This window comes from Phoenix dactylifera, chromosome 5 (genome assembly GCF_051530095.1).
Source record: "Phoenix dactylifera cultivar Ajwa chromosome 5, Ajwa_hap1_PhDact_Kaust_v1.1, whole genome shotgun sequence".
In the NCBI taxonomy this organism is placed as follows: Eukaryota; Viridiplantae; Streptophyta; class Magnoliopsida; order Arecales; family Arecaceae; genus Phoenix; species Phoenix dactylifera.
In genome coordinates, this window is record NC_143194.1 from 34,431,107 (window position 1) to 34,446,626 (window position 15,520).

Below are 15,520 nucleotides of genomic sequence, written 5' to 3' on the forward strand. Positions count from 1 at the left end.
TAAATTACCATTCTAGAAATTATAAAAATATAAATAATCTCAAAATGAATTTAAGACATACGTATTGCTTTTGTTGCTTGTCCATGATTCATGTACGTTTACCATCAAGTGCAACTGCCCCGCGGTCACAATTTAAAGCCTATAATTTAGTTAGCTGCCCAACGGGAAATGCGTCGCATCATTAAGATGTCGTATTGTTAGGTTGCGAAAATTAATTCTCCATGGGACGGAAGTCCGTTGATTGCTAAAAAGTATGCAAGTGAGGGCATGGGACCGTGTATTATATGCACTTTCCCTTCTCTTTTTTTATTATATCATCAGTTCGTAAGCATGCCGTGATTTCGAATAAATAGAGAAATTAATCCTAGCTTGCCCAGCTACCATTCTTTAAAAAATTTAAAAACAATTTATTACAATGGACCACAATCAGTATAATTAATATTTTATATTTTCACCTTTTTATGGCATGACAAACAATGTGTTGCTGGAAATTGGACCCGGGGGCGGCCGCGAACCGGGGAGGAGGAGGAGCTCCGGCGAACACTGGCGGGCGGCGATCCGTCGGCGAGCGGCGTCCTCCGTGGGGGGCCTGCAAAAAGCCGGTGGCCGGGGTTTCCGGCGCCGGCCCTCCGATGCTTAAGTCAGAGGGGGGCTTAATTTTGGAGAAGGAGAGGGACTGTATTTCCAAGTCCGAAGCCTCCCTTGGGAGGAAGAAGCCTCCAGCCCCCTTTTTAGAGGGAGAAGCTCCCCTTTTATAGGGAGAGTGGCAGGGTTACCTGTGATGTGACTAGACGAATTAATGGGTTACCGTCACGATTGGACGTGGGCGTGTGAAGTAATGAGTTGCCGTGGATGGCCCGTTTCCATCATGGGAGGAGATGGCGTGTAGCCAGAGCTTGCTTGTGGCGCGCAGTGCAGTACATTCTTGGGAATGGTGAGGTGTTGACAGTCGTAGCAGGGTATGGTCCCTGATTAATATGTCGTGGCGTGGCCGGCAAGTAAAGCATGGTGCGGTGAGGCTGCTGCAGGGGATGGCCGCAGCATATAGACGACGAGGTCGGCCTTCTGAGGTCAGCTCAGCCTTTTGGTCTCGGCTTGCTGTGCTCGGCCTTCTATGATTAGCCTTCTGTGCTTGGCAGCCTTCTGGATGAGCTCGGCAGCCTTCTGTGCTCGGCGGCCTGGATGAGCTCGGCAGCCTTCTGTGCTCGGCGGCCTGGATGAGCTCGGCAGCTTCTGTGCTCGGCCTTCTGGGCCTTAGCCTTCTGAGCTCGGCAGCCTGGATGAGCTCGGCAGCCTTCTGTGCTCGGCGGCCTTCTGTGCTCGGCAGCCTTCTGGTTCGGCCTTCTGTGCTCGGCAACATGGATGAGCTCGGCTTGCATGAGCTCGGCTCGGCTCTCTGAGCTCGGCCTGCATGATGAGCTCGGCCTGTATGGTGAGCTCAGGCTTGTTGTCAGATTTGGGTGCTTTAATTGTACGTGTGGGGTGGTCTATTTTTCCCCCCAACACTACCCCCTGACTTCCGAGTTCGAGCTGCTTTTTGGCTCGGACGAAGGAAGTAGTCCAGTCGTTGATCATCCTGTGATATAGCCAAATATATATGGAGATGTGCGTGCCAAGTAGGGTGTACCTCTCATGCAGTTGGAGTCAAGTGCTTCAGGTCGACTCAGCAGCCTTCTTTGGCTTGTGGTCGACTCAGCTCTCGAGAACGTCGAGACGACGCGGCAGATCTTCCACGTCGCACTTCTCCCAGCATTGGAGATCTGTGTGGGCGTTGCTTTGTTGTTATCCACGAACATTTTGAGGGTGCTTTGTTGTCAATCACGAACGTTTCGGAGGGCCGCGAAGGTACTACCCCGTCATCCCGAGGTCGAGGGAGCTCGGGCTCACTGTCGACTCGTCGGGGCATCTCGACCTTAGTCGAGGAGGCGCTACGGGAGGCCGCGAAGGTACTATCCCGTTGTTGGTGTTGAGCGCCATGGAGGGCCGCGAAGGTACTACCCCGTCTTCCCGAAGTGTCGAGGGGTCTGGGCACGCACTGTCGACACTCGGGGCATCTCGACCTTAGTCGAGGAGGCGCTACGGGGGGCCGCGAAGGTACTACCCCGTTGTTGGTGTTGAGCGCCACGGAGGGCCGCGAAGGTACTACCCCGTCTTTCCGAAGTGTCGAGGGGTCTGGGCACGCACTGTCGACACTCGGGGCATCTCGACTTTAGTCGAGGAGGCGCTACGGGGGGCCGCGAAGGTACTACCCCGTTGTTGGTGTTGAGCGCCACGGAGGGCCGCGAAGGTACTACCCCGTCTTCCCGAAGTGTCGAGGAATCTGGGCACGCACTGTCGACACTCGGGGCATCTCGACCTTAGTCGAGGAGGCGCTACGGGGGGCCGCGAAGGTACTACCCCGTTGTTGGTGTTGAGCGCCACGGAGGGCCGCGAAGGTACTACCCCGTCTTTCCGAAGTGTCGAGGGGTCTGGACACGCACTGTCGACACTCGGGGCATCTCGACCTTAGTCGAGGAGGCGCTACGGGGGGCCGCGAAGGTACTACCCCTTTGTTGGTGTTGAGCGCCACGGAGGGCCGCGAAGGTACTATCCCGTCTTCCCGAAGTGTCGAGGGGTCTGGGCACGCACTGTCGACACTCGGGGCATCCCGAACTTAGTCGGGGCATCATTGGAGATACATACAGGAGATGGATTTCGTTGGCGATCGTGCGCCCTTATTCGGAGCGGGGCGACGTTGGAGATAGGGATACCCGTAGGTCGTTTTTTGGATTCTCCGACCTGAAAATAGATGAAATATTGAAATTATTTGAAGCCAAAGTGGCATCCTGTACCTTTTGGAGATATTTTGATGGCTCTCGAGCTTCGAAGTCCCTCAGGACTTGGCTCAGCACCGGCCTTCTTTGGCTCGATTTTCTGGGAGGGGTGTTCTGCACTCGGGCTTATGAGCTCAGCAGCCTTCTGGTCTCGGCCTTCTGAGCTCGGCCTGCATGAGCTCGGCCTGGATGAGACTGCTGCAGGTCGTGGCTGCAGCATGTGGATGACGAGCTCGGCCTTCTGAGCTCGGCTCGGCCTGCACGAGCTCGGCCTGGATGAGCTCGGCAGCCGTCTGTGCACGGCCGGGGCTTCGGTGATGGCGACGCTCTGAAGGAGAGCAACGTCACGAGCGCCGTCGTAAGGACTTACACCCATGAGGAGGGAGTACATAACTCTCCTTCTTCAGACCTCAGCTTTTATTTCTCTTTCCCTCCAACTCGTTGATGTGAGACTTGGGCTACTACTTCTCACTAGTTGCCCCCACGTACGTCGTTGTAGCGGGAGCCATGCCTGATTCGAGATGGCTCGGGAGAAAGTTTCTTCCTCTGCTTAACATGAACCCGTGGAGGCGGCACAGGAGGAGCCTCCACTTGTTGCAGGCTTTGGGCTGCAATGGCTAGCGCTTGGACTTGCTGCACTAGCGCGTCGAAGTGCTCGGGTTGGACTTGTGGAGCTTGATCTGCCGGAGGTCTTGGTGATGGATTCTGGACTGAGCGCCCGGGGCTTGGAGCATGATGCCGGGAGGTATCAGAGACTCCTCTGCTCCTTAGTTTCATGGCCACAACTCGGGCCCTTCCTCTAGCGCCAACTGTTGCTGGAAATTGGACCCGGGGGCGGCCGCGAACCGGGGAGGAGGAGGAGCTCCGGCGAATACTGGCGGGCGGCGATCCGTCGGCGAGCGGCGTCCTCCGTGGGGGGCCTGCAAAAAGCCGGTGGCCGGAGTTTCCGGCGCCGGCCCTCCGATGCTTAAGTCAGAGGGGGGCTTAATTTTGGAGAAGGAGAGGGACTGTATTTCCAAGTCCGAAGCCTCCCTTGGGAGGAAGAAGCCTCCAGCCCCCTTTTTAGAGGGAGAAGCTCCCCTTTTATAGGGAGAGTGGCAGGGTTACCTGTGATGTGACTAGACGAATTAATGGGTTACCGTCACGATTGGACGTGGGCGTGTGAAGTAATGAGTTGCCGTGGATGGCCCGTTTCCATCATGGGAGGAGATGGCGTGTAGCCAGAGCTTGCTTGTGGCGCGCAGTGCAGTACATTCTAGGGAATGGTGAGGTGTTGACAGTCGTAGCAGGGTATGGTCCCTGATTAATATGTCGTGGCGTGGCCGGCAAGTAAAGTATGGTGCGGTGAGGCTGCTGCAGGGGATGGCCGCAGCATATAGACGACGAGGTCGGCCTTCTGAGGTCAGCTCAGCCTTTTGGTCTCGGCCTGCTGTGCTCGGCCTTCTATGATTAGCCTTCTGTGCTTGGCAGCCTTCTGGATGAGCTCGGCAGCCTTCTGTGCTCGGCGGCCTGGATGAGCTCGGCAGCCTTCTGTGCTCGGCGGCCTGGATGAGCTCGGCCTGGATGAGCTCGGCAGCTTCTGTGCTCGGCCTTCTGGGCCTTAGCCTTCTGAGCTCGGCAGCCTGGATGAGCTCGGCAGCCTTCTGTGCTCGGCGGCCTTCTGTGCTCGGCAGCCTTCTGGTTCGGCCTTCTGTGCTCGGCAACATGGATGAGCTCGGCTTGCATGAGCTCGGCTCGGCTCTCTGAGCTCGGCCTGCATGATGAGCTCGGCCTGTATGGTGAGCTCAGGCTTGTTGTCAGATTTGGGTGCTTTAATTGTACGTGTGGGGTGGTCTATTTTTCCCCCCAACACAATGCATTGCCTTTTTTTTTAAAAAAAAAAACTTGTAATGTAGGAAATGAAATAATTCCCCCAAAATTATTGATGAGAAGTTTATGTACAAAAACAAGTGTATAGGAGAGAGAAGAGGAGGAGAAGTCATTGAAAAGTTAGCAATAAAGAAGAGATGATGGAATTTAGTTTTTGTAACCATCTAGATGATGGATTAGGCAGATGGACTCCAGATGTGTAGAATCCTACACAACACAGTATGAACTGAAGACAATGATACAAATAAGTATGAATTGCTACAAATAACTAGAGGCCAGAGAGTGAATATATATATAAATATATATATCAAGATTCTTATCATTAGCAACACTAGTGCTTGGATTGCTGCATGTATTTGGTCTAGAGTTTGTGTAAGATCCTAGCAATTTACCATTTTTTTATGAATTGATCTACTCTCAACTTAAAAATATTTGTTTTTAATTACATAGACATTCTTTTGCTTAAAAATTAACTATGATGCCACAGGGGCCAAACTTCGTATCAAGAAAGGCAATACTCTTGTAGAATGCCATGTGGTATAAGGAGATTAGTTCGCCGGATTGTTGTATGAAGCATAAAATCTTCTTGTGGGACATGGTAGCACAACTTTTATTTGGTATCAGGTTTGGACCCTAAAGCATTTTTAAGTATTACAAACAAACTAAATATATAAAGTTCAAGAAAAAAATTAAGAGGTATATATATCTATATCTATATATATATATATTAAGACATATGCATTTTTTTTCTGAATGATGATAGAGCTATCAAAATTGTTGGAGATGAACCATCTAAAGGGTGATTCAAACCTCCCAATGCTAAGTAGAGGCCTGCAATAGTGAGAAAAACCCCAATCTACTATATTAATTGAAAGACTGCTATTGAGATGAAATTATATGTCAAGATTGAGGGATAGAGGAATCTAGAAGTATTGAAATATCACAAAACATTTGTCACTATATTATCATCAATATATTCGAAGTCTAAGCCAAGATAATAAAATTGAGATTAACCACCATTTTCAGATAATCATATTAACAGATTTAAATATCCACTATCATTATATAACATTCTTGATACGGCCTGGACTCGATGTCCACTAAAATTACGGCTGCCAGCTTGGCTAATCAATGGCTGAGCAACATATGGCGCACGCAATCAACGGTCGAGCGAATCTCCGGAGGGATAGTGGGGCAGTTACAATTTAGTGCAAAATTAGGGTATCGGATTAAAAAAGGCATCAACGCCTAAGGCAATAGATAAGGAAAAGAGTGAGAATCATGCAATCAAATCACAACGGACTTTCACCCTCTTCTCTCTATAAATTAGACCAAAGAACCCTAAGTAAGAGGACTTTCATCTTGCTTTTAGCTCATTGCTCGTACTCTCAAATCTCTACTCTTTGACTAAAACTCCACTTGACCTAAGCAGAAGGATCCCAATTGAATATGTTCCGGCAATCCCTGATTGATTTTTTTTATTTACAGGTCGGATCCTAAACTACTTGGACCAATTCCCTCTGAGCCGATCAATCACCTATTGCCAAATTACCTAACTCGGTCTGATCAGATTTTAGGCAGAAACAATACTAGGGCTTATAATTTATTGTATTTTGTGTTTGTAGCTTTCATGAGTGTCCCCACCTCCTCCCAAACACTGTTTGCAGGAAAGCAAGGTAAATAAAAATCACCTTGTAGAAATTTGACATTTTGTTTAAACGCATTGAAGGGGGGCGGGTCGATGGGGCAGCTTTTAATGCTCTCACCCTTCCCCATCCTGGTTTTTTCCGCCTGTGTCCGAAGCCAGAGTCAGGCCTTCACACCTTCCAAACCATTCCCCGGTTAGACCTCTTTCCCATCATTCCTTCACTCCACCGCTCATACCCGTGACTTCGGCCAAGAATACGAGTTCTACCGGTCAACTAGGTATTCTCCTACTCCCCCCTTTCCGGGCCTCCAACTGACGATAAATAGGAGCCCAAGTCGAAGGTTTCTCCCTTGTCCTTGGAGTTGCTCTCAGTGCCTCTCTTGGGGTTGGAGAGAGAGAGAGAGAGAGAGAGAGAGAGAGAGAGAGAGAGAGAGAGAGATGGGAGGGAGTGGAGAGAATTCGACTGCTGATGGGATGCAGGGGAGATCTATGGAGGAGGGAAACACTGGGTTTCCGAGAGACGAGGAGCGTTCTATTCCACACCCTGGCTGTGGAAATTCTGACGAAGGCTGTGCCTTTGGTCTCTCTGTTCCTTTCTTCCAAAAGGTCAAACTTCCTCCTCCCATATCTTATAATCCCATTCCTTGTTCTTTCTTTCTTATTCTCCTGTCCGCATTTTTCGGAGGTGGATTAAACGAATACTTCAATATAGTTTTTCTATCTTAGCCTGTGTTTGTTCGAGATTCCTATTTCCAATGGATCGAAGTCTGTGTTCGGAATTTTTCGTTTTTCTCCGAGAAAGAATCAAATTTAGTTGCAGTTCTCCAATACATCTATATATATTGTTGCGATTTCTGTCTTTGTTTCAATAAAAATACATCGTGCTTGGAGGGCGTTGGGCAGTTCGACCATTCTTACTTTCAATCTTTGATCAGTTAATTGGATTTGATTCTAAACCCCAACATCATTTTTATTAAACGTAAAAGAAAGCAAGACCCACCAAGATCAATATTCTTTATATATATACATATATAAATTGTTACCAATTTGTTAGGTACGACTTTTACTGGCATGTTCTCTCAAAAAGAAGTAAATAAGGGGGTTTCCAAACATATAGATAAAATCCAGTTCCTTTTCTGATGCAAGGGGTTGGCCTTTTAAAGCTGTGGCTGTAAGTAGTTGGCCAACACCCTGATTACTCAATAGAGATGATGACTGTTTTTCTCCTCCCCCACCCCAATTTATCTTTAGATCATGGCTGAAGTGTTTTCGACCTACTTCGTGATATTCGCCGGCTGTGGCTCAGTGACGGTGAATCTAAGCAAGGGCAGTGTTACATTCCCTGGCGTATGCATTGTGTGGGGGCTGGTGGTCATGGTCATGGTGTACTCCGTCGGTCACATCTCCGGAGCTCATTTCAATCCTGCCGTCACCATTGCCTTCGCTACATGCCGGAGGTTTCCATGGAAGCAGGTTCGGAGCTTCATTGCTTCCATGTTCGAGAATTCTATGCTTTCGATACGACCATTGTTATCTCAAGTTCTTGTTTCCACCTATATATATTGCCTACGCGCAGGTGCCGGTATACGTATCAGCTCAGTTGTTGGGAGCCATCCTTGCAAGTGGTACGCTGCGGCTGCTGTTTGGAGGGAAACGTGAGCTCTTTGCAGGAACAATTCCGACTGGCTCGGATGTGCAGTCCCTGGTGCTCGAGTTCATCATCTCCTTCTTACTCATGTTTGTGATATCTGGTGTGGCCACCGACAACAGAGCGGTAAGCGTTAAAGCCGGTAGGATGAGATAAATTTATTTATATATTTTATATTATTTTTTTTAATAAGTGAATCCAACATGTAAAATTTTTAATAATAAAGTTAAAGAGTGTAGGTTCGAACTCAAGACCTCTGCTCTGATAACATATCAAACAAGTAGAATATTTGAGAAAGAAAAGAAAGATTTTTTTTTTTTTTTTTGTATATTACACCATATGTTACAAGGCTATATATATACATCAATTGTGGGATGAGGATGAGTTGCAGGATAAGGATGAAATGCAAAACTACTTTCTTGGAGAAGTTTCATCCAAATTTTTATATGCTCGAAATGTACTCTGGTTCCATTTTGGGTTGCACGAGAGTTGATTAAACTTCTTAGCTTTCTCTTGTTCATAATGGCGATCTTATTTTATTTACCCGTTTCTATTGTCCAGATTGGAGAATTGGCAGGGATAGCAGTTGGAGCTACCGTCCTACTAAATGTGCTAATTGCCGGGTATTCAAACATAACCAGCCATTCAAATCTATAATGAAAAAACTTATTCTTTTTCTTTTTTAAGGTTTTTTGGTGCATGATGTAGCATGTTTGGGTCACAATTCTTGTTTGGAAACCTTTTCTCTTGTTCGAAAGTTGCACGAATCTAGTTTCCCTTATTTTTTTTTTTGGGTGACAGCCCTATATCAGGAGCATCGATGAACCCAGCGAGGAGCCTAGGCCCAGCAATTGTGGGTAACCGGTACCGGGGTATTTGGGTGTACATAGTTGGGCCTATCTGTGGCGCAGTTGCAGGAGCATGGGCCTACAACCTCATCCGCTTCACCAACAAGCCCCTGCGCGAGATCACCAAGAGCACCTCATTCCTTAAAAGCTTCGGCAGGAGCAACTCCAACTAAAACGTCTAGTTCTAGGCAAAGAAACACTATTGTAGCCATTTCCTTTTCCTCCTCCTATCAATGTATACAGAAAGAGACTCTCTCTGCAATAGCGTGTGATGCAAGTTTCCCCATGGAAGGAGACTATTTGTAACTATATGCTTTCTTAAATGTCTCTCGCTTTCTATGAATAGAGCTCTGGTAGTGGAATTTGGAACAATTCTCAGATACCTTGCGACCCATATTGTTATGAAGTATCAGGGAATATTTCAAATCAAGGAAAGGTCTTGCTCAACTTAAACAGTTTTTTTATCTATAAAGATGGGAGGAATCCTGTTTAAAACAAGTGAAAATAAGAATAGGGAGGGGGAAAAGGGTTGGGTTGGCAAACCAGAGGGTTGGGTTGGTTTCAACGAAAGGTAAATCAAGGACGGAGGAGCCAACTTTATTCAATATAATAATAAAGTTGAAGCTAAATTGCTTTTAAGATTCTTACAAAATCCTTGATTACGCAAAAGTTCTCCAATCACAGCCGTAGAGGTGTAGAACCATGTGAGGTCATTATATGAGAAAAATTACTGATGAGTCCCATAGTGAGTTGAAATTGTCGACCATTGCTTTGATGTCTGATTCTCAATTGTATCTAAGGCTGCAAATGGGTCGGGTTTACCCATGACCCAACCCGCCCCGCCCCGGTTAGACCCAACTCGGATCTGAATCGGAAGACCTGCGGAGTCGGATCGGGTCTTAAAATTGGACCGTTCTATTTACCAAATTCAGACCCGAGCGACCCATATATAAAATAATTAAAAATTAACATAAATAATAAATAATTTGGCCAAAAATCCGTTTGAGACTCTATGCTGGTTTTCCACACGTAATGTTACATTAAATGCCCATTTGACTAGTGAGGTAGATCAACCAGCCACATAATATTACATTAAATGCCCATTTCATTTCATCAGGTAGATCAGCCAGAGCATTTATGGCTATGGGTTCGCGTCGTAGGAGCCAGCGGCATATTTATTTTCCGCTGGCGTCCAGAGCTCACGTTTTCAGCGGCGTCGCAATCTTCAACCGGTTTTCACATCTCCTCTCCGATCTCCTCTGCCCCAATACCCACCACCTCCTTATCCCATCCGACCATAGGAGTGGAGAATGAGAAAAGAAAAAAAAGGAAAGCGTCCACTCTTTTTCTTTTTGTCCTTCTGTGAATCAGGATGAGATAGGGCCAGAAATTAGAGGAGGAGGATCGGTGGGTATCCACTTGGCGTTGGCCTCTCTTTTCGCCTCGCCTACCCGATCCCTCTGCTTCGACCTCCAATCGGACAAACCCAAGTGTATCTTCGAGGACATCAAGCTCCACGCTATGGCCATCGGCAAGTACAGCATCGTCAACCCTTCCCGACTCTAGCCCCGGCGGCAGCGGCGGTCGGACCGGGCTTTGGAGAGGGTGGCAAGGAAAAAGGACTGAGGCGAGGGATCCAACCCGATCCAAATGATCCGTTGGGTCTGCTATCTGAGTATTCGATTTCATTTATAACTATATTTAATTTTATATGGCACTTATATTTTTTGTAAAAAATAAATGACCATATTAATTTGGTATTAGCTTGATTTGTCATCAACTTACTAATATCTATGACTATAAAATTTATTATCTAATTTATATTCATATTTATATTCATACTTTTAGCATCCGATTTATATTCATATCCATTTAAAACAAATAAATATATAAATTTTTTCATCGGACTAACATATGTATCTATATTCATCAAACAAAATAAATATCGATATGAAATATTAATATCCGATTTCAACCCTAGCCACGAAAAAAGATTGCCATCTTCAAGCATGAGTCCGCTCTCTGCGCACGCAGCCATTGGCCTAGAGGGGCTTTGCATGGGGTTGCAAGCAGCCATGCATAGCACACGGGTTAACACGAGCACCCTCCACTCAAGAGGCCAATGGCAGCAGCATGCCTGACACCACGCCACAGAAGGTATGCAAATGCTGTATATATCTATCAAATTCCAAACACCGTATGATACATCACACATCATACCACATGTTGAATTAATATCTATGTATGTATGTCAGTATGCATGCACGTATGTATGTATGTATATATGTATGCATGTATGTAACAAATGCACGTCAGAAAAAGGAATTCGAAAAGGGTTGAGGAAGAGAGAACAGTTTGCATCTGTAACATTGCAAAAACTCTAAATTTTTATTAATATTCATTTTGCTCACATTATCCTGGCCTCCTGGTGACCAAGAACAATAATTGCTCGGTTATTCAGGCTAAAACATTTTTGAGCTTCAGTCCTGGCATTATTAAGCTACTACAGCGAGAAGGTTGCTTGTTCGCCTCATTAAAGCATTTGCAATCGGTCTAGGCCAAGTTAGACACCAGATCCTGCCAACTGCCGCCTTGTTGCATTTGAAACTGCCACCTGACCGGGCCTGTCAGCCTCATTTGACGCCAATCGCTCTCTGACAGGCCGGTGTATAATGCCGGATCCATACACCAGTAAAAACCAAGGTGCGAAGAGGCAAGATATTAGAGACAAAGTGCATTCATTTGATATATCAAAGTAATTCATTTACCAAAGAACAAGTGCTTATCTGTTTACAGGGTTCCCACCAAAGAAGAAGATGAAAACATCCGGGGAGAGATGCAAACGGATAATGACAAGCATGAGCTTTGGGCTTCTCTCATATTCGAGATAGGCACTGAAAATTGAAGCTTAGCTGGTCCCCATCACTTCAGCAGGGCAACCAATGCTTTTTTTTATAACAACCAGTATAACATCATAATGGCCATTATAATGGTCTCTATGTTATAACATGTTTCCAGTCAAAAAATCAGTGAAGCATCTTGAATGTCCTAATAACTATGCATAAATTTGTCATGATATTCAAGATGGTTTCACTGACAGGTGTTTTTTGAGAGAGGAGGTCCGTAGTTACATAACGAATTTAATTGAAAATTTCTGAAAATTCAAGATGAAGGTGGAAGACATGAAACTGGTGCATGCTGCATCCATGGTCTTTTTGATTGTTACAACAGTTGCTATTGCTATAACATGTATACAACCAAATAGCATGGTCACTATAACGATATGAAAGTCATCATATGTGCAATATGACTGCAATAAAAGCAGAAACAACCACCATCAGATAGTTTCATTTTCATATAGCAATATGTTGTTGGTGCATTTAATTTAGTGGTTTTCGTGTTATGTGGTCTATGATTAGAACTAATCAGGAATGGTTAACAAAATATAACATCAAGACCCCACCCTCCCAAAAAATAAAATAAAATAAAATAAAAACCCACCCCCACCGAGGGAGGGAGATGAGGTGAGGTGACATGAGATGAAAAGGGACTTAGAGTTGAGAACCTTAAAAGAAACAATATGGTTTCACATTATCATTCCAGCAACTATCATATTGTGCTTTAAGTCAATAATTGCCAGCACTACTATCTTATTGCAGACAGTAAGCAACTTTTTAACATGATAGCATGCTAAAATGTTTCCATTTTATTAACTGCACCACCAAAATATCAGTTTTCCCTTCGAAAAGGTGGTCAAGATTAGTCCTCCGACTGAACCATAAACAAATGCATTTTCCACCAGTATGAATTAATGCATCTCTCTATAAAGTACCCAGTCTTAAAGAATAAAAAGCCACCTATCTTAATTTGATTCTAGATTTTCTATCAAATATTTGTCTACAAAACAAATGTAGAAGGCTACGTCAAATGATGTGCAGCACAAATTTCCCAAGCAACACTAATTTCGCACCTATCTATTTTCATTTTAAATCAGAAAATGAGAAATCTATCTAATTTGTGATCAATAGTAGCTATTCTTATGAACATCAAGCTTCATTTTGATTATGGTCCCTCTGTTGAAAGCATCATGCCACAGCTCCAGAACTTCCTTCCCTTGGTGTCATCTGAAATACATAACAGTCATAAAATTTCATTATTTTACTTCTATGACCACATCTTATACATCTATCAGCAGGTACTATTCTATAAGTTTCAAAAGGTTCTATTTCTGAGTCACAAAAAAAAATTATCTTAAAAGCATTGTACACCTTCTATTATGCACAAATCCATCAGTAGTTAAGATGACCCCCTTTCTTAACAGACTTCCACCAATGAAACCCGTGGCGGTTCTTCGGCCCACGTTATAGCCGTGGGGGCTTCCCACACATAAGCTCATGGAGGCTTTTCATGTGTCCGCCCTATGGGCGCTATAACAAGGTCAGTCCAAATCATATCATATTCGTTTGATTTATCTGTTATTATTGTCAAATCAATTATTACATATACAATGAATTTCTCTCAACTTCAAGGTATCTTTATTTACATGATCATATTCTCAGCATCTGATATGTATAATAACCATATAAATATATTTGTACCGAAAACTATATAAAAGCATATCGTCACATGCCAAATCGATATAAATCTCATGATGCAAATTCAGCGATACAAACCAATAAACATATATATATATATATATATATATATATATATATATATATATATATATATATATATATATATATATATATATATATATATGGTGATTCAAATACAAATATTCTTATCTCTACCGAAGATTGACTAAACACAATGATAGCTATCCTGCTTCACAGCCTACGAGCTGAAGTACAGAGTACTCCGATCAGCACCTTTTTGCGCAAATGATTCTTCCTCTACATAATCAAACTCAATTATCAAAAGAAAATCAAACAGCAGACTAGTATCCTGAACCGCCTATTGGCATCTACCAAGGGTCCATCACCTGGTCTCGAGAGTCCCCGTCACCACCTACCCGGTTCAACTAGAGAGAGAAAGACACCAAGAGAGAAAGAAAAAGAAGAAAGCAAGAGAAACTAAAGAGAGGTGAGAGAAAGAGGGAGAGAAGAGAGAGAAACCCCCTCTCTCTCCTCTCTTCACGAATGAGGAGGCTCGTCCTCTCTGTTTCTTTTTCCTTCCCCCCTTCCCGTGCAGGGCCAAGGGGTGGCAGGGCCATGCAGCTCTGGCCGAACCAGTGACCGGTGGTGGCAAAGTTCAGTGAAAGAAGACCGAAACCGGGGTACTCTATTTCGGATGCAACTTTGGCGAATGCCGGCTCAAATCGAAGCAAATGAATACCAAAACATGGTTAGAAGAAGAAAAAGGACTCTTACCTCGGTCCAGCAAAAATTCGGCGACGTTCTGGCAAGGAATCAAAGGAGGAGATTTGAAGAAGCAATTCTCGGTGATTCTGGTGGTGGAAATTAGAGGAGGAGAGTTAAATAGGTGTAATCCTAGAGTTCGAATCGAACTCAGATTGCCCCAAATAACTCCGATTTCCACCTGCATCGTGCCACAGGGCATAGGAGTCTTCTTCTCTACTTGCATCGTGCTACAAGGAACGGTCGGGCTTGAGCCTGGCCTTTTCGAATCGGCCCACAAGCCCACGGGACTGAGCTGCTATGGGTCGAGCTAGGCCTGGCCACTCTAAGCCTGCCTACGAGCCCAAAATTTGAGTTGTTACACTCCGGGACTTGTTTCCTCCTCCGCCTCTCCGCGTGGGGGAACCAAAAAATCATTTTCTCCTCATTAAAAGAAGAAACGAGGAGCAAAAGTAGTTGGTAACTTTGATGGATATAAAACTGGTGCCATCACTTTGTTAACCATATATATTCAGTATTGAACAAGCCCAAGACTATTTAGATGGAACAAATTCAATCTCAAAAGGTTATTCGATGCTAGAGATGGTTAGCGGAATATGGCCACTAATTCTTTTTTTCTTTATTTTCCCCTCTTTCCTCTTCGCGGCACTGACTAGCCAATTGACATGTAAACTGATTATCCTGTGATATATTAGTTCTTCTGATAGTTGTTTAATGGCTATGAAAGGGGATTCTTCTGACTAAAAAAAATCTCTGTCACAGATATAGTGAATGGATAGATGAATGCGAACGTGTCAACAACCTTGAAGATGATGCTGCCTAGTTAGCGAATATGAAATGGGTGAGTGAAGTGGGTAAAAGCTACTCTGACCATAGCATCTGATATTCCTGGAACATTTTAATCAAAAACTTGCAACTCGTTTTTTGTGGCTCTTGAAAGTACGAGTGCAAGGATATTGCAGCTGTATGAATGAGTGAATTGTTCTCTGGTGCTTGTTTCATAGTGGAATGCCAGGATGCGATATAACTACTGCTTGAAGATCTGCTCGGTTTTGTTCTGAGTTGTATGAACGCGTGAAATGTCCTCGGGTGATTGTTTAATAATAGAATGCAAGAATGTGATGCAAGTAACTGCTGATTGAGGGTCTGCTCTGTTGAGATGGCTTATGCACGTGCATCGCAACGGTCGCTCCGCGATGTCACGAGTGTTCACCGAACATATTGATGATTTTAAGGGTGAAGGATAAACTTTTTTTATGTTGAATTGCTCTAGCGTAAGAGAACCATGGGCATGCGTTCCACGCCATCCAGGTCGTGTTTTGAGGATGCTATCC

General features: G+C 44.8%; 1 protein-coding gene across 1 annotated transcript; it reads left to right on the forward strand.

Annotated features, from left to right (window-relative positions):
• The first annotated feature begins 6,498 nt into the window (after positions 1 to 6,498).
• Positions 6,499 to 9,198, forward strand: LOC103707376 (aquaporin NIP1-1-like). The gene is made up of 5 exons (XM_008791831.6): positions 6,499 to 6,936; positions 7,582 to 7,803; positions 7,907 to 8,104; positions 8,540 to 8,601; positions 8,780 to 9,198. Exons 1-5 carry the CDS (start codon positions 6,769 to 6,771, stop codon positions 8,997 to 8,999), a joined length of 870 nt encoding a protein of 289 aa, XP_008790053.2. The 5' UTR covers positions 6,499 to 6,768; the 3' UTR covers positions 9,000 to 9,198.
• The last annotated feature ends 6,322 nt before the right edge of the window (positions 9,199 to 15,520 follow it).